At 43.5% G+C, this 19,639-nt stretch overlaps 1 protein-coding gene across 9 annotated transcripts in view; it reads left to right on the top strand.

Annotated features, from left to right (window-relative positions):
• PPFIBP1 (PPFIA binding protein 1) overlaps nucleotides 1–19,639 on the top strand; it is a 124,797-nt gene that overhangs the window by 62,871 nt on the left and 42,287 nt on the right. For 8 of the 9 annotated variants that reach the window (XM_032986058.2, XM_032986067.2, XM_042795345.1 and 5 more), the window contains 3 exons: nucleotides 6,394–6,555; nucleotides 8,566–8,771; nucleotides 19,538–19,624. In XM_032986058.2, coding sequence (XP_032841949.2) covers nucleotides 6,492–6,555; nucleotides 8,566–8,771; nucleotides 19,538–19,624 — 357 coding nt within the window. In that variant the 5' untranslated portion in view covers nucleotides 6,394–6,491. Of the gene's footprint in view, nucleotides 1–2,205; nucleotides 2,528–6,393; nucleotides 6,556–8,565; nucleotides 8,772–19,537; nucleotides 19,625–19,639 lie in introns of those variants that run through there. The other variant, XM_032986060.2, reaches the window with a different exon arrangement.

Raw genomic sequence — 19,639 nt, 5'->3', positions numbered from 1 at the left:
ATGTGGGATAGGCTTTCAGCCTCAGTGTACTTCTATTAATTTTTATCAGTTAAAGGAAATGTTTGTTGTATAATAAAGAAATAATGAAATTCAGGGAACAAAGAAAGTATCTAGAGTTAGGGAACAAAAGGACACTTGTTGCTTTTTTGTAGTCCTGCATAATATGAGAACAGTATTGCCTTGATGTCACTGACTAGAGTTCAGCAAATTCAGAAGAAATTTATTTATATATATAAAAATAAATAGACATTATCAGTTTAAGTAAGCCTTTGCCAACTTTTGGGTTGGGGTTTATTCATAACAATGTTTATCCTTTTTGCGCAGTTGAGCTTTGGGCTCTTGGAGGGTGCTGAGCCTGCAGGGCCCTGAGCCTGGCCCTGCAGGGCTCCTGCTTCAGGGACAGGGCTCCTCACAGCCGTCCTCCCGAAATGGAGGATTTGTACGTGGAAGGACCAGCCAGAGGACAGGCCTGGTCTCACCAGGCCTTCTTGCTTTGGCCTGTGTGCAAAGGCTGTTTAGCCACTGCGGGGCAAAAGAGCAGGGGTGCCCGCTGGCAGGAGCTGCCCGGGAGGTGTCCCCGTGCCAGGAGGGACCCAGGCAGGTACCTGCCTCCACATGGCAGCCAGGGCCTCTCCTTGGGGAAGGGGGGCAATGTCTGAATTATGCAGCTACAAGCATGTTTGGGACCTAACTAGTTGCCCGTCCCTGCCTCATGCTAAGATATTTCTTTATATTATTCCCATTAAGATATTTCCAGCATTTCCTAATCTTACTTTTTAGATTTTATGACTGCTAGTGTAAATTAATGGAATATATTAATTATTAAATGTTAAAATGCTACTGACTGGTGGCACTTTAGTTGAGTATCTTCAAAACATCCCATGAGAAATTGTGCCAGAGATCTAGACTAAATTAATTTGAAGCCCATTTTATTTGTGATTGAAATACGTTTTGAAAATGAGTCTCTGTGTGTTTGTTTCTCTTCTGGACAACCAGAAAAAGGACAAGTAGATGTGATAATGTAGCTGAAATGGCATTTATCTTCATGAAGCAAGCTTAACCTTGTAAAATTAATTGCTAAGGATGTGTTGTTTCAGTGTTGTGTGGAGGGAGAGACGAATCCAGAAAACAGTTCAGACATCTCACAGGTGTCTCATGCTTCTAGGACCGAGAATGCAGGGACATTAATTTTGACAGCAAGGTGAAATTTGGGGCCTATCTTTTGCTGTGGAACATGTTTTCTCCCTCCACCTTCCCCGCAAGAGATGACTGCAGTCTGTTGGCTTTTCCATTGTATTTTTATGGTAGACTGTTCTGGGGTAACAGCCCACTCCTGGGGTCTTTTTTTTTCATTCTCTACAGCTCTCAGAAACAAGCCCTAGTAGAGATTTTTTCATTCTTGTGTATCAAAATTTCCTGATTTAAGGAGTGTTATGTAGGAAAGGGAGAGCTGGAAAACTCAAGTCATCCATCTTATTGCAACATATCATAAAAATAATCTGTAGCTGATGCTTTCTTTCCAAGTACTGAGCGTTTGCAGAGCATGTGCACAAAGAGGAAGACGAGTGGAATGAAAGGCCAGCCCCTGCGCTTCCCCAGAGAGGTTGCATGCAGGGCATGGTGTGTGTCCTTTTGGCCTTCAGACCTGTGAGCAGGCAGCTGATTCTCCTCAGCTCTGCAATCCTCAGGGTTTTAAAGCGTGGTGTGTTGTGCAGGTGGATGTCCAGAATGAGATCACCTCAAAAAAATATAAAAATAAAAGACTCGCAGACTTGAAGATTTTGCCCCTAGATGCCTGCCTGTGTGTTGTTTGATCTAGGAAGGAGGGAGCCTCTGGGTGGGGAAACTACAATTTCCTACATATGTGAAATGTTTAAGCACTTCTTTTTTCTTTCTTTTGTCTTTTTTTTTTTTTTTTTTTTTTTTTTTTAAAGTCAGCCATCTTAATTAAATACCTGATTTTGAAGTCCATGTTCAGGCAGCTTTCCTGTTTATATCTAGCAGACTGCAGTTCCCATTCACAAAGACCCTTGTTATTTTCTGGCTTTCCTTGGATTTATTTGCAGGGCAGTGTTTTGTTTTCTCTGTAAGCCGTTTGGAATACATCTTCACTAGCACTGTAGCCGGAGGGTTTGTATGTCATTCAAAAATAAAAATAAAAAATCTCCACCTACTGAAAAGTGAACAGCATAGCCCTAGCAACCAGCTGGTGTGTTTGAACCAGGGGAAGGTACATTAAACAAGTAAGACCAAATAACATCTTCGTAACAGCCAGGGATGCAGTAGAAATGCCAGCTAGTGATAAGATTAATCGTAACTGATAGTGGAGATATATGGAGATTTGTATTTTATTTTTATTTTTTTAATGGTGGATTGTAAATACAGCCTTGATGAAGCAGTGCTTATTCTTGCTGTCATGAGCAAGGTACTCGGCTGGGAGCTCCAGAAGAGGGATCTGCTTCTGTTAAAACACCCACACACACACCTCATCTTGCACTGATTGTGTATGTGTGAAGGAATGAGGAAGGTAAGTCATAATTTTCTTGGGAAGCAAGGGAAAACTTATTTTAAATGATCTGTCAGACAGGGTACTATCAGTGCTTTCCTCCCAGGTGTGTTCTCAGTGGCGTTATGCCAGGGGTGGCTTTCGTGCGTCTGCTTCACTCTCTTGTGTATGCCTTGGTTTCTCATTCATCTGCTGTGTCATAGATCCATCTGTGTTAAAATTATGATTTTATTTTCTTTTTTTTTTTTTCTTTTGTGAATGAAAGGAATTTATACTGCTTGACATCATCTGAAATACTAGCTATTCCTTATTTTCCTAAAGAGCTCCACTGTGCTTCTTCAAGATGGATTTTTATTTGTGTTACCTGACTGTGGTTTTCCTTAGTTGCTGCTGACAAAAAAAAACTTGAAGCCTTGAGTTTTCTATTAGGTTTTATTTCTATTAGACCAAAACCATAAAAAGCAAAACAAAGAAAGGGACATGTCGGGAAAGGTCTGCTGTGTTAGTGGTCAGCCCAGGCTCCTCTCAAAGTTTGTGGAGTCAGAAGCAGTCTCGGTGCCCTTCAGCAGGCACAGGGATTAATCCGCTGGTATTTCAGTATTGTTCTCTTTCTTATAATCCACAAAGGCTGCTGATTTATGACTTCTGTCTAATAATTGCATTTCTTTGACTCCTGTTGCACCTCCCCTTCCCACCCCTTTCCTCCTGTGGTTTGGTGTCTTTTCTTGTTTCATGCAGTTTGGTTCTTTGGTCTGCTGGTGTATGAGATCTTTGATTTCCTCCCTGCCCATCCGTTCCCCGTATGCCGGTGATGGTGTGCAAAGAACAAAAGCGAATCTATGCCCGTACTGGGGAAGGATGCTTCCAATAGTATTGTTGTATCACAGCAGTTTTACTTCCTGACTGCTAGATGTGATGGATTCATTGTGCTGGGAAGGTGGCCAGAGCAGGATCTGCCTTTCCAGGCTAGTTTTCAATGACCGCTTTTAGGACCAAATAACTGGGGAAATGGGATTTTGTTGCATCATCTCCAGCTGTTCGGCTTGGGGGCTTTTTGTTCTTTTTATTTCACCTCTCCAAGTTTCTCAGCTGTAGGCTTGGTCAGGCTACTAACAGATGCACCATGAGTGGTGGAAGGGTTTTTGGAGATCAGTGTGTTTGTTCAGTCTTGCTTCACTAAATTGTGTCTTAAAATTTCTCACTGCTGCTCTTGGCAGCACAGCTCCTTTTGCAGTAGCAGTTGAGGAAACACTGTGCAGACTGACGTCTCTCCTTCCTTAGAGATAGGACCTAGTAACAGTGGGGGTAGATGCTGGAGAGCTCTGGATCCTGTTGGTATCACTGTCTGCCACTGCTGCTCCCTTCAGTAGAGCTGTCTTAAGGATTTTTGATAACCATGGGCAAAACCCTTGTTTAGGAAAAGCAAGGTGTGCTTTTTTTGGAAACATGAGAAGTGGTTGTGCCTGGATGAAGTGCAGGGATGGTGATTTTTTCTGTGCCTGTAAGGCATGGCTTTCTTGTGCAAATGTAAATTAGCAGTTCCTTGCCCCCAATTAATATCTCTCCTAGACAGAAGGTGAGGAACAAGGGGGGCACTCTGAATAAACATGATTAGGGAGCACACTGTTCCTTAGCACGTTTTTAGCCTGCAGCTTGGTTTTGACTAGATGGCCTGCTCAGTACTGTATTTAATGCTTGATCATGAGTTGTGCTGAGCTCAAATGATGGCTGAGGTGGGAAGGCACCTCTGACGGTCTCCAGCCTGCCCACTACCCAAAGCTAGGCTGCCCAGGGCATGCTGCGCCAGGCAGTCAGTCTGTGAGTAGCTACAAGGATGGAGACCCCAAAAGGGCAACTCTTTCAGCTGCTTGCTACCCTCGCAATAAAAAATATTTTTATTAAAAAAAAAATAATTTATGCTTAAGTGGAATTTCATCTGTCTTAATGGGTGTCCATTGCATCTTGTCACATCCCTGGGTGGCACTGAGAAGGGTCTGGCTCTGTTGTCTTTACTTACCCCATCAAGTGTTTAAGGACACTGAGAAGATTGTGGGCACTCCTGATTCCCAAACATTACTTGGGTGTTGCAGGTCTGTGGATGCTTTTCATCATCCGTCCTTTTAGACTTAGAGCTGTGAGGAGTCAGCATTTTGCCTGGGGCAGCAGCAGCCCTGGGGTTTCTCTGTGTGCTCTTTGCCTTCAGAGGGAAACACAACACAGGTGCCCATGTTTACTAGACTTCGGTAGGACCTGGTTATCCAAGCTGGGATATCCTAAAGGGGAAAGAACAAGGCTATCTTCAGAATTGTCCAAGTGAATGTGTTTGCAAAGGCTGAGTTTTCTGCTCAATTTGATTAGACATAGAGGCGCTGAACCAAGTATCTTGAAGGATCTTCATATTATGGTGGGTATTATACTGCTTGAAGTTTCCTATTTACATTGTGTTTAAATTCAGGGGCTTCGTTCTTGAAGGTTGGAAGTCTTCAGTTATGATGCTACTGCATTTTTTAAGATTTGCAACATCATAATTTACAAGTATTTTGACTTTTTAAAGTTCTCTTAGCTTTTCTGTCTCTGGCAACTAAATAATAAAGCAAGGTATTTGCCAAAATCGTAGTAGTCTTTGTGCTGTCCTTCAAAAGTTACCTTTGAGTTTGGACCTACTTTACGTAGTAAAAATGCTGATGTAGAAGCTGAAATGTTTGTTGTCATTTTAAGGATAACGTTTCAGCAAAGCTATCTGGCAATCTCCAGTAAGAGCTACTTCTCAAGTGGGTCAAACCAATAAGGTGACTTGTAGGAGGGAAAATTCAGTTTATAACATGAATTTTTGGTTTGGTTTGGTTTTTAGTAGACTCTTTTCCAGGACTTATGCCAAAGAAACTGTGAACAACTTTCTTAATTGCTTATGTCGGGGCAAATGTCAGCAGTGGTGCGGCCTAATACAAAAAACAAATGGCAGGGTATGCAAAAGGTTAAAGCGAGTTTTCCTTCCTGCTGTTTGTTTAGCTTTGTTCCCTAACTGTACTTATAGCAGAAGCAGTCTCATGTGTCCCAGATTAAAGCCATGGAACTCTAGGTTATTTCAGAGGCTTGTGTGTCCATTGTGATGGGGTGGAGGGATCGGGTACACCTCTGACCTCTGCAGCTTCACTTCAGCAAAGTACCTAAACATGTGCTTAACTTGTAGCCCATCGGGATTTCAGGTCTGCTAGTTGACCTGCTCAGGCAGCACATTGGGCAGGTTCGCTGTTCCAGGCTCTGCTGGAAGTACTCCTCTGGGCACCACTTCTGGCTTTCAAAAATTTGAGGATAATACCAGATTGTATTGTTACAGCGTGAATCTCTGCTAAACTCAGAGCAACATTGTCAGGGAGATAGTCTCTGAATGCATGTTATGTCCAGTGAGTCCTGGGCATTTGAGATATCCTGCCTGAAGGCAAATGATTGTGTGTCCAGGACTTCTGGATTGTCAGACATTGAGAATCTTGTGCAAATGGTCAGACTCCCTCTTTTCTATACCAGCAGATTCTTGGGGAGATAAAATACAGTGGATAGGCACATGGTTTATTGCTGAGTTCCCTTTTAGCAATAGAAGGCCTGTGTTTTCTACACAAGCTTCCCTGAAGTGCCATGTGGGAATTCTGAGGTGCTCTATGGGATGCTCCTTCAGTGGAAAGGACTGTAGGCAAGGCAGGCCATGGGCTGACCAACAATAGGAACTGAATCATCAGGTTGGGGCATTGATTCTTTGATGCCAGTTCATGCCTGGTGTTGAACACCTCCAAGTCTTGTGGTGAGCAGACAGCCTCAGTCTTTCTACTGATCCAGCAACAGTGGTGTCTGAATTCAGAGAACATGCAGTGAAATGAAACTCTCTTTTGCAGTTTGAATTGCAGACTTGAGGCTCTGGATCCACCTCACACTGTCGGTGTTTTATTGCTCCTTATGGTGTAGCTGGTGATCGTTCCTGAGAAGAGAGAAGATGATGAGTGATGCAAGTGACATGCTCGCTGCGGCTCTGGAGCAGATGGATGGCATTATAGCAGGTAAACACTTGGGGCAGCTTGTTCATTTAGCTGTTTCAGTAGTCCTTTTTCATACCTGGAGGGCAGAGTTTCAGGCTGATAAGGGAATGTGCTGGTAATTCTGTTTGGTGTCTTCCATTATAGTTTAGCAATTACAAATAAATGGACTGGGGGGATTACACAGACACGGATAAATGGATTGTAGTTTTTCTCCTAGCCTCTATCGAAATGCTGCTGAAAGTGGCTGAGTGATGCAGTTCAGCTGGTGCACACAGCACCATGAAAGCCAAGGTCAAGGCATGTTTCAAACCAGTTTGAGTGTGTTTAAAGAGCTGATGCAAGGCAGGAAGAGTAAGTTTGCCTGATACTGGCTACTCTGAACTTCTCTCAACTCTCCAGAGTTAAAATATTAGTTGAATTTTCCTTTTTTCAAAATTGGAATGCTCTGGGTCCAAACATTTGGGTTGGACCTGTCTTGAACATTTGAGTTTTTTCTAAGAACCTGTAAATTGTAAGTGGACGAAGGAGAAGCAAGACAGAGTAGACAACCCGTGCTTTTAAGCTGAGTCTAGTGAGTTAGAATATAAGTACACAACAGAGAGCAGCAAAGGATCAAGAAGTTAGTAGTTTAATCCTGTTCCAGCAGAGCTATGCAAACAGCTACACAAACTGACAAAATATTCTGCAAGGATAGCAACGCAGTTATAAAGTCATCACTAGTTCCACTTAAAATAATTTCCCTTAGGGAAAAAAATCATCATACAGTGCATGCTTTGTTTGAACAATGACTTTTCTCTGCACTTTTCCTAAAGATATTAAGGACACATAGCATGAACACATCTAAAGTGGATTCAGTTGGATCATAACAATCTCTAAAAATACATACAAGCTGTGACTTTAGTAATTTCCATAAGTAGATACTGGTATTTGGATCTGATTATGTATCTGCGTTTCCAAGAGCCTAAGTTGGTTATAGCAGGATGAAGTTTAATATAAAAAATAAAATGTGATGTTGAGATGTTTAAGTCACCACAGATTTCATTTGCCCATGTGTCTGAAGAGAGCTATAAAGTAATATAACAAAGGGATATCAACTCCTATGCTGTTTTGGGGATCTTTGTCTTTATGTTTTCCAAAGGGAATTAGCGGAATACTTGCATTTTTATGGCTTGCCAGATGAGATGAATGAAAGTTCATGGAAGTGCATATGTGGCATATTACTGTAGTTCCCAAAAGTTGACAATACAAATGAGAACACCCCTCATTGTGCTGAGGCATTACAGTGTTAAGGTCTCAAATAAGTGTGCTGAAATTATAGTTGGAATTAGGTTGATTTAAATCAGCCTTAATCCTGAATTCACAGTTTCCTTCCTTACTTAATATATAGCAACTTTTAATGTAGGTCAAATATATGTACTGTGAGTTTATGCAAATCAGAGATTTTTCTCTTTATTAACATTCAGATGTCAGTGCTACCATGTCAAACTGTTGGGTTTAAAATTTATTCTCGTGTAGAAATGATTTGGTCTTTTTATTTATCTTAATATTTTCCCTTATTCTTTTAAAACATTTCCAGTGCCTTGAAGCAGCATAAGATATTCCCACTTGAAAAATGCAGAGCACACCTTCCCCTGGACACCATCACTGTCTGACCTGGGCCACGCAAATCCTTCGGGGTGGCTCCAAGCATGAGCAGAGCCTGTTCCCCCCACAGGACTCTCCACCTCCGATACATCCTGGGGAGCAGGAGCCCAGCCCACGCCTTGACCCTGTGGGCGCAGTTGCGGTGTAGGCGTCCTCTGTCAGACCAGCCCACCTCCTTCCCGCTGGAGCCGCCGTCCACGTGGCGCACCAGCAAGGGCTTGCCCTTCTCCAAATCGCCGCGTGGTGCGGGCAGAATCCAGCACCAGTGCTGAGTTTGGTTCAGATAAATTCCCGCCGGGAGCAAGCGTTGCCTAGCACTTCTCAGCCTCGCTGTGTGTCGCACCAGCTTGCCTTGTGCCTGACCCCGTGCGATTTTGCTCCCTCCAGGTTCGAAGGCGCTGGAATACTCCAACGGCATCTTTGACTGCCAGTCCCCCACCTCCCCCTTCATGGGGGGCCTGCGGGCACTGCACCTGGTGGAGGACTTGCGGGGCTTGCTGGAGATGATGGAAGCAGACGAGAGAGAGGGGCTGCGCTGCCAGATCCCGGACTCGACGGCGGAGACTCTGATCGAATGGCTCCAAAGTCAAATGGTACGGTCTCGCCTTGTTTCACCTGTAACAATGCTCCTTTTGTGTGTTAGCTAGACCGGCTCAGGCAGCGAGGCTGTGTTTTATGCGGTCGTTAAAAAGTTTTAGAGTAGGTTTCAAAGAACCAAAGGGAAGAGATTTTTGGTTTGGAGATGCTGCTATGGGGCCTGGGAAAAGCTGTTGCTCAAATACCTTGTGCACTGGCTTGGCCTGTGCTTTCTCTGTATACCACAGTGTCTCAATCTATGGAGCAGATAATTTTCAGTAACTGGAGTTTCATCTTAGATGGTTGGGGAAAGATATTTTCATAAGAATCAGATGCTTAAATGGGAAGAAAAAAGTAGTTTTTAATATGAACTTTTCACTAAAAAGCATTTTTGGCAGCATATTTTCTACAAGGACGAGTGCTGTTATTGAGCTTCCTTACCTGGTTTATAACTGAAGTGAGTGCTCAGCATCCCTTTTTTCGTCTGGATACCAAACCAAATTTTTATTTTCTGTGTTTGTGAATCTGCCAGTTTTTGTCACCTTGCCTTAAAAATACACCAAAATATACCCAACAAGGCTGTTCTCTCTCCCCAAGCCTTGGTTTTCCCCAAAAATCAAGTATTATTTGAGTGGAGGCTACCTGAAGACTACCCTGGGAAATAAAATGTGCTTATCAGCACGTGAGTTACATGGCATCATTTCTGAAGGATCCACTGGTTTTGTCTCCAGGTGCCTTGTGAGTGGTGACTTCGTAGCAGGGCCGAAGCTGAGTCCTTGTTCACATGGTCTGTGGCAGGGTTTGCGTTGTGGTGGTCTGGGTGTGCACAGGTTCTGGGGAAGCTCCAGCAGTGGAAGTCAAGACTTATTTCTAGAGGCCATGCTTCAGTTTTTAAGTCAGTGGGCAGCTGTTACGACAGCAGTGGGCATGCGCTTCTGCATGTTTTGCCAAATGTGTCTTGCAGCAGTGTCTGCGTCCTGTAGTCTCACTTGGTGTTTGGCCAAGGTAACACCGTGCTGCTGAAATGGGGATGCCAGATCTGGTGAAGGCTGGGTCCGATGCCGGGCAGGCCACCGTGGTGGCTCTGTGTTGCACCCTATGTGTCGCTGCCATTGAGACAGGCAGCCACTGTCGCCTGGTCCCTTCCCAGGACAGGCATCACACCCCCTCTGAAAGAGTTCAGTCACCCTGGAGCCACAGCTGATCTTGCAAAAGAAGTTTTTATCTCAATAGATGGATTTATTCCAGTGCTCTGATGCGGCCCAGAGTGGCAGGTGTGTGTGTGCCCACCCGGGGCTGGCCCGGCGTGGAGCTGCGGCTGGCGCTGGGTGACCTGACCTGCCGCCTAGGGACAGGCAGAGACAGGGACAGACCTGGGCTAGCACAGCAGGGCTCGCTTCTGTACGCAGCTCTTCCAGAAAGGTTTGAGCGGAGAGCATTTTTTTTTTTTTTCCCCTTTGCTTTGAACTACTCATTTGAAAATGTCTGAAACTTAATGAAGCACGTGGGAGCTTTCCCACTGCCTCCAGTGGGATTTGGATCTCGCCTCCGCTGTTGAAGTGTGGCAGCCAATGCTGAGATCAGGAGGAGGAGACGGGAGTGACATTCGAGTCATATCTTTAAAATGTGCAGAGTTCCTGCTAACATCAGCGTTTCCTTCCTGCCTAACGTACAGCAGTGAATATTGCTATAACAAATCTCTACTCTGTGTGGAGCAGAAGTCAAGGGACATAATGGGCTTCATGCCAGTATGGCCTTTATAAATAAAAAAGTGTTCATATGCCAAATAAACAGCCTTGGAAAATTATCTGCTCTCTGTGGCATGCATAGACATAAGTAGTCCATGCTTAGGGATGCTGATCCACCACATGTTCTGGAGTAAAGGGGCCCAGCAGCATGGCTGGAGGCTACAGTGCCTGTTGAGATTAACGAGGTGAAGGCCAGTCATTGCCCCGTGAGATGACAAATGTGTGATTTAGGCATGCCTGGCTGTTAGGATCTGGAATGAGGTCCTTCAGACCTGCGCCATGTAGATCACTGCACAGCAATGAGACAGTGATGGTTTTTGTTGCAGCCATGGGCTGAATCTGGGAGAGGAAGGGCCCTGTTACGCTTTTCGGTTTAGTGCCTCCTGAGCACTGGAAAATATCTGCAGGGGTTGTGTGTACAAAAGATTGCAGAAAATAGCTATTCCCACTATGCTTCTCTTCAGTCTGCCTCAAATTATTCCTCTGCTCTCTAGCATCCTTAAAGCCACCAGTAGAAAAGACTGAATGCTTCCACTTTGTACTGTGCTACAAGCATGTCATTTGCAGGTGTCACTGGTGTTTCTGGCCACTGCCTGAGCAGGAGGGTGTTATGTGAAGTGCCCAGATGTTTTGCAGGAAGTCTTTTTGCAACTATGTCCATCCTTACCAAGGAAGGGAAGACACTTCCTTGGTTTGAAATCAGTTTAATTCTCCACACATGAAGAAGTTGCCTACCTGAAGAAGTTGCCACTTGATTTGCCTCCATGAAGAAGCTGCTATTCCAAGCTACTGGAACTGCTGCGTGATGTCCCATCCGAAGCCGTAAGCGAGTTTCTGGTGTCTCAGAGGAAAACAAAAATAGTGTTCACTGCTGCCAAACAGTGTGTCACAAGAGAAAAATCCTCTCCTGGCCCCTGCAGGGAAACCAGTGATGCCCTAGTTGGGAAAAGGGTCCAAAAGCAGACTCCCAGAGTTGCTCGCTTCTGTAATGTGGGGCAGAGCATTCAGTTTTGCCATGCCAGAACTGGCTGCCCTACGTCTCTGTACTGCTTCTTAGTATTGCTTGCTTTCTGTTCCTCACAGTGTGTAAGAGAACACTTATTCAAGCACTCAAAAAGGGCCGATGAGTTAAAACACCTCAAATGGATTTTTTTTTTTAAGCAGTGGATGCCAGATGGCCACGTGACACCAGAGCTCATGTACAGTGCCCAGACATCTGGCAGGGCTCTTCCAAGAGAATACATCAGGTGGTCCCCATGGGGAGCTCAGAGAAGTTGTACATGCAGCTTTCTGCTGTACAAATAAGACAGACTGTAACATATCATTTCTAATTGTCTGTCTACAGCTCAAAACTGATTGTTTTGCTGAAACCCTGCTCATGTCTCCATATGCAGGTGGAGAGCAGGTGAACGTCACAGTTACAAATTGCAAACGAAGCCATTTGTTCAAAGTCTGGAAAGGGACTCGGGCCTTTTCGAAGCTCAGACATGTTGGGTCTGTGTGCTTTCACTGGGGGCCAGCCCTGAAATCCATAGCCAGATCATAACTATTCCAGAGTTTTGGAGTTCTTTCAGATTTCTGCTGATCAACAGAAATGTTTAATGTGTTCTGATGTGTGCTTTTGTGCTCTGCTCTGTGAAAATGGAGGTTCTGACTTGAATATAGACAGTGTGTGAGTAATCTGTAACATTATCACCTGTCACAAGACCATTTTAAATGAAACTCTGCCTTTTGCAAGACCAAGGCAGCCCCATTGTGTCCAGCTGGAAGTTGATAGATCCATCTCTTGAAGAATAATTCTCAGAAACCTTCTTCCCAGTCATGGGTGTTGCTCCAGTTTTTCTTCAGTTGAAACAAACAAGAGACAGTTTTCTTTCTGGTTATTATTTTTCTTGACAGTGTTTTTTTGGTGTTTTTTTAAAAATACCTCTTATGCAACAACCTCCCAGAAAGAAGAAACCAACTGTGTCTTGTTAAAAAGGAGGGTGAAGGGTAGAAGTGGGTGGACAGTCCCTTCCCACACCTCAGAGACAGCTTCCCCAAGCTCCTGATCTGAACTTACATGTGTGGGTCCTGTTGTACACTTTCTCCTACTTAAAGGATGTGCTACTGGAACAAAAGAGCCGAGATAATACTATTTCATTAAAGTCCATAGCCACTGCACCTGTGGTTTTAGCTTTGTAAGTGACTTTCTGAAGTTGAATATATATATTATAATTTTTTTTTTTTTTTTCACTCCAGAAGTGAATTTCTGAAGTTGACTGTAAGATCATTAAATCAAAACAAACTTTCTGGCCTCCAGAGGTTTCTTCAAGAACATTTTCAGCTCATCTGAAGATGATAGTTAATTTGAGCTGTGGTACCCATAGTGGCTTGTGCAATCTAGAGTGTTGCTGCTGTCAACAGCAGATCTGTCATCTCACAGACCAGCCTCACATTTTGACACTTCTTCAACAAGTTGGTTCTTCCAGAGAGTGGCTGGGAGTAATGAGGGTTAATATGAGGAGATACTAGATTTCAGAGAGAAGTTTTCCTCTCTGGATAAACATAGCTTGTAATCTTACAGAGATATTTTGGCCTATTTGGATGACAGGGTGGTTCCCAAGTGGGGGAAATAGTTTTGTTAGCCAAAAATCATCTCATATTTCTTATTCATGGAAAAATCTTGTCTTCAAACCGAAGTTTGTTGTTTGATTGTCTTAGTGTGGGCGTACAGTGCATTCATTTGGCTCAGTTTCTGCTTATGTTGAGTTTAGCTGTTGAAAAGACCTATGGTAATGTGTGGCACATAGGTGTTTACCACCAAACACCTGTTTGAAATCCCTCCTCAAGCTGCAATATGAAAGGAGCCTTGTGATACCATTTCAGCCTGTCATTATAAACTGCCTCCCATCAATACTTTCTGTCCCTGAGAGATCTACCTCTCAAAGTTCTTGAGACACAGGACCTTGCTTCTTGCTAAAGATGATCATCCAGACTGGTGTGATTGTAACACTGGAAGATAATATGGGCTCATTTATAACACGTCTTGGTATGGCATCTTCATGCGTTGTGGATGAGTTCATCACCAGTAAGAACAACCCATGCGACCCTGCACTGAAGTGTAGGGCAGCCCTGATGGCAGAGCTGTCGAAAATCACCATTCCCAATCCAAAATGCATCAGTCTGGCTTAAAAAACACAGCTTCTTCTCCTCTTCTGCTATGCTTTTTTGTTCTGGGTTATTCGGTATTCATGTGTTTGAGATTTTTATCTATCAATGGTAGTTGTAAATGTTTCTTTTTAATAATAAAAGCTGTGGGTTTTGAGATATTCACAGGACTCCTGGAGCTAGGCTCTGTGGTCAAAAATACTAAAGATTTGTTATGCTGCTGCTGTTACTGCATAAATTGAAATTTAAACATGAGGACAGAGCTTGGTTGTTAGTGCTGCATTTTTTGTGGTTAAGTATGACATAAATTTGAGACAAGCCACTCATGAGACCAGGGACAGTTGAATCAACTTTTTACTTCCTATTGGTGTCTACAGGCGAATTACATGTGTTCTTCCAGCTTTTACAATTAATAGCCCCTTAAGAAAAGAAAAATTCCCTCCTGTTTACCTTGTACTCAGGGTGAGAATCGCTCTTTCCTTCCATGTTTTTGAGTTGGATGATTTCCACAGGGCCGAGAGGGTGCAGGGGAGGGTGTTGCACCGTTCAGCAAGGAGTGAGGGTGGAGATGGCCAGCTGCTGCTGCGTGGGGCTGCCCTCCCACCCTGTCAGGTTTACACACCTCTGCACCCCCCTGCCTGCGTCCTCCCCTGTTTCACTGCCTGGCCTTTTTGTATTGGGATCCCAGCAGGCTCAGGTTGGAAGAAGGATTGATCTTACCGGGCTTTGATGTGTTAATTCCCCCGAGGAGCTGTTTGCTCCGCCTGAGGAGCGCTGCTGCTTCACGGCTCCGCTTCCCACATCTCCCGCTCTGCTGCCACGTTCGCCTCCATCCTTGGTTAGGCAAGGAAACCTGCCATCACTTAACCTCTCCGTCTCGGTTCAGAGGAGCCTTGACGGCACTGCTCGGCACAGCAGGCGCCTGCGGTGCTGGGGCTGCAGGTCTCAGCCTCGGCTGCCTGCCACAGTCGTTCGCGTCCTTAAATGCATGAAGATAGTCAGGACCAGCATGGAGTATAGCTGGGACATTCACGGACACTGTGTCTGGCTAAATAAGGTAAGGCTATCTGTGTTTGTTCTGGCTCTTGCATTTCTCCGAGTGACAAGCCATAGCTGGGCAACGCTGGTAGGGAATGAGCATTTTGTCTTCCGCTTGTATCAGATACCACTGAGCTGCTGTTGAAGAAACTGAATATTTTGAAATGGTTGCATCTTCTCTATTCAACAGCTGTGCTATTTATATTTAGAAAATGTTTCAGGTAAACTCCTCTGAATGAAGGTCTGTCTTAAGCTGGTTTTCTTTCAGAATTCACTTTTCTTATAGTGAAGCTTTTAAAGTATAATGTGGGGGTTTTTGTGGGGGGTTTGTGGGTCTTTTTCCCCTGCTCATTCTGTAAGGAGGAACTAATCTGTAAACTTTAGGAAAAGCTCAGCAGCAGGTCTGCCTGCCTGCTGCCGGAGCATGTGGAGCAGGCTGCAAATACTCAGAGCGATGAGTCGGGAGGCATGCAGTGCAGGAGATGGCCGTTTGGGAGGGCAGGGGCTCCCACACAAACTGGTTAAACACAGGTACAGACTGTGTTCAGATAGATTTGACCAGTATGAATTTGGAACAGAGTCGATACTTAGAGAGGGTAAAGCTGTCATGGCTCTGTATCACAGGGGAAACGGTGGTGAATACTTTGCTTGGAACACCTGGAGGCTCTGCCCGTGGCACACCAAGTGATGTTGAGGTAGCTGAGGCTGGAGGAGCCCCCTTGCAAGGGACTCTCTAAAACTGAGCAAACAAGCAGAACAGCAGTAGCTGTGCTTAACTAAGCGTGGGTAATGTGTATTATAATGATCTGAACAACGTAAGCATGTTGATGAGCTCTAATTTAACTCCAGATGGTCAGGAAAGAGATGTCAGGGACAGCTCACTTGACCAACTGTTGACTGGACTGTGGTGGTCAAAACAGTCGGTGCAATCTGCTGTAAAAGAAAATAATGCTGTGGAGTGGCAGCTCCTTCTATACAAATCAGATTGCATCTACAGCAAGAACAGTGTGATTTGTGCTGCTTATTTTGTCTCAAAAGCAGAGAGAAAATGAAGGGAAATGAGGGTATCAGCTGCAGTAGGCTGAAAATTAGGTTTATTTTTGAATGGAGAATTCAGCAATTGAGAGGAAATGGATTTTTTTTTTTTTATTTTTTTTTTTTTTTTTTTTTTAGGAGGTTTAAAACAGCAGCTATTAGAAACTTTCCTGTGGCTTGGAATGCTAACTCACTTCCAGGGAAAAGGGATTAAAGACTGAGGGCAGGCAAGCTGTGAAAGTTTGGTGATGCATCTACTTATTACAGGAATAATTCCCTCCAGATCAGTGTGGATTTTTACACTTACATGATTGCAGACAAAGCTTACACATGTGTTTAACAGATTAGCCACAGATTGATTTTGCTGAGTTTTTGAGTGCACTGGGTCTGATCTTATAATACATTTTAAGTAAATGCTTAGCCTCAAACTTCTGCGAAGCTCAGTGGCATCGTGACAACTGTTCTTTTGTTTTTAGGATTAAGGTTGGTATTGGTAAATCTGCATTCTCTTCCCATACAGTGTTTTGCAATTAATCCCTAAATTGAAAACACATGCAAAGTCTAAATACTTAATTGAGGATAGATTTTAAGTTGTTGATGAAGAAGAGCCTTCTTTGGAAAATAGCAAAGCTTATTTTACACAGCTAGTAAAGTATGTTAATCCTGTATTGACTTTGATGATACAAATTTGATCCAGAATTACCAAGTGCCCCAAATATGCTTGCAGTTGCTGTTGAATCAAATATTTACTTTTCTTTTTTTCTTTCCCCCCACCTCCCCAAAGCAGAGCCATTGCTCTGCAGGGGAGGTGGCAGGTCCCCAGGTGGAGAGAAACTCTTCCTGAAGTACACAGAGTGTTACTCACCCAGGTTTTGCACACACCAGGTCTCCTGGCATCGTTCAGACCTTCCTATAGCCCATTCCTCCCCATTGGGGCTCCTTCCACCCTATCTCCCAATGCACTACTTTCCCATATCCAGTGTTTGGGCATTTTCCCTTCTCCATTTCTCTTCAGTCCTACCCACTGCCATCATTACTCCATTCTTCTCATGTGTTTCATCTCCTCTCTTCCTTCCTTATCTGTCTGGGAAGAAAATCATGCCAGGTATCAACTTTTTACCTTTGAAGACAGTGCAGAGGAGAGATGCAGGAAGGCATCGTGTGACCATTGTCTGCAAGTCCCTGATCTCTGCACCACCATAGGAGGTGCAGGGTCTGCTGCTCTGTGAAATAGCTGCCATGGCCTTTCTGTGTCATCCTTTCCCGAGCTTATCTTTTTCCCTACTGAAACCAAAGTCAGTGAGTTTCTTGCCTTTACATACCTAAAATTAAGAGTTAGTCCTAGGTATTATGCAGAAGTAGAACATTTCAGGCAAAAAGCAAATTGCTGTTGGGTTATACACAAAGTTTTCTGGTTTTGGTGTACGACAGGAGGTCTGTTTTTATGCAAATTTTTACAAAATATTTCTGGCAACACACATCAAAGACATCTATCTGATTTTGTGGGAGAAAAACCTTTACTTCAGTCTTGTTTGGGGTTCCCATCATCTCCTCCCTCTTTCTTATGGCAATGAGCAGCTGTGGCCTGAACTCTCACTCTCTAAATGCTCCTATTTTAAAGCCAAGTATGATGTGCTGAGCAAAACAGGACTTTTTTTTTGAGAAATGTGAACGGAGTTTAACAACAAAGGTGTCTTGCCAAGATGCTATGCACAATGACTAACATTCTACTTTAACACCTCGTCGGTTTTCACAGCATCGTAAAGACATTTTCATCGTAGTGTGAAACCAAGACTTACCTCCCCATATTTTCTTCACACAGTCTTTGGTTTTAGTTAATTTCTGTCTCATTACACTGACTAGAGGTATCAGGAGGTTCAGCGGTTAGGGCACTGATGTGGCAGTTGAGAGGCAGGGAGTTGAGTCTGTGCTTTGACAAGGACTTTCATGTTCGCCTCGGCAGGATGGAGAGGCGTGTTTGCATCTCAGCTGCCTGCTTGTAATGAGGGATGAATATCACTTTCCTACATCAGACACACACACTGGATTGATAAATGTGTTGTCTATTACAAAATATGGATGCTGTTCTTATGGAGGCTGAGTAAGTGCCTGAGATGTACTGGAGGACTTCAAATGGAGCTACAGAATAGCTAAAGTATGCAAAAACCTCAGCTTTGTATTTCACATACAAGTCAAATTACAAAATTTTAAGCATAATCTGCTATTTGAACAATTAACAAGTTTATTTTGGAAGTTCTAAAACTTCTTTCACCTAAATTAAAGTATTAAAAAACTGACGATCTCACTGATCTTGAATGGAACTCCTATGGCATGAGCTAAATTCTGGTAGAGGTCAGGGGAAAAACAGGGCAAATTCAGAAGTTTAGAGGACTTCTGCCTTGGTACTTAGTGTCCGGATGGTCAGAAGGCCTAGTAACTTACTGCTAAATAATTCAGATACAGGCTGTCATGATATGAGGTATTGGTACAAATTACTAGAGAGCATCCTTTCTTAGTCCGCTGTAGCTCTAGTGATTTCGGGGGAGATATTACCGTCACCTTGTAGAAGTTATGCATGTATGCTTAGGAGACACATTTACTATGGCACAGTGATTTAAAATCTGCTGGGACACAGACTGCTTTCTTGAGGGCAGTAAGGTGAGGTCAAATACTTTGTACTCCCTCCTGTTTGCTTTGTTTCTAATCTCTAAGTGGTGCTGGTGGGAGCTTTATTCTTTCAGTTTCAAATGAGGCAGTTTCTCCCACTAACCAAGGTCAGACATGTAACTTAGAAAAGGAGTTTTAGCCAGCAGGTTTCCTGAGGCATTCTCTGCAATCAGGGGAGATGAGCTGCTTGAAAGAGAGATTCAAAGCGGGAGCCTGAGGCTTGCAGCTCCTAAATGGTGGTGGCTTCTCAAGGCAGGGTTGTGCTGCAGACTATCCAGGGCAAGAGGATCAGTCATACAGTTTCTTTTCGTTGCATATTCAGAAGGAAATCAAGGCCCCTCAACATCATTGGGAGTCTCTGCTGAGCGTGCTGGATTTCAGAGCAGCTTCTCAGACTCCTGTAAGCAATTTATGCAATGGTGGGAACAAGAATTTCTTTTCTGAACTGAGATCTGATTGTGGCGTCCATCACAAAGTGCTTTGAGACAGCTTTGAATATGGATAGAGTAGAATCTTTCTTGCTGTTCAAGAACGTTGAAGTTACTGTGAAGAAAGAAAGTTGCTGATTCCTCTGAACTCTCTGATAGCATTAACATGTATTCTTGTTTCTCTTTAGCCTCAGGCAGCTTTACAAAGAGATGCGTTTAGAGTGCAGACATTCACCCAGACCCAGTAAAATGTGCCTGATGTAAAAGGATGTCTTACTGTGTGGTTTAGAAAAAAATGTTTGACTTGCAAGAAACATAATGCACATTTTGTAGATTGTACGTTGATTTTTTTTTTTTCTTCCTCTTGCTGAATGTCTCAGGGTATTTCTCTCTTCACAAGTATAGCTTAGCATAGTACATCAAGTTCAAATTTTATTAACAAAATGCTGAATACACAGTAAATGAATTTTGCAGAATAGGGTCACCAGAAGGTTCTTCCTTTCTCATCTTTAAGCCTCTGAATAATTCTTATCCTAAATGGTGGTCATGTATCCTTTGTTGACAGTTTATTTGATTTGTAACCCCTTGGTGGCTGGAGAATACTTTAAATCTGTTCTTGAGCTGTGTAGACTAAAAATACTCCTTGAAAGTGTTAATAATGTTGAATGGTGCTTACGGTACAATAGCTGACTATGCAATATTTGCTGTCTTTTTCAGACTAATGGACACATATCTGGGAATGGAGATGTGTATCAAGAAAGGCTGGCTCGTCTGGAAAATGATAAGGAATCTCTTGTTCTGCAAGTGAGTAGTCACCTA

This window comes from Tyto alba, unplaced genomic scaffold (assembly GCF_018691265.1).
Source record: "Tyto alba isolate M040663 unplaced genomic scaffold, T.alba_DEE_v4.0 Super-Scaffold_21, whole genome shotgun sequence".
Lineage (NCBI taxonomy): Eukaryota > Metazoa > Chordata > Aves > Strigiformes > Tytonidae > Tyto > Tyto alba.
Note: the sequence above shows the minus strand (reverse complement) of the source record. Positions and strands in the feature narration are given on the sequence as shown.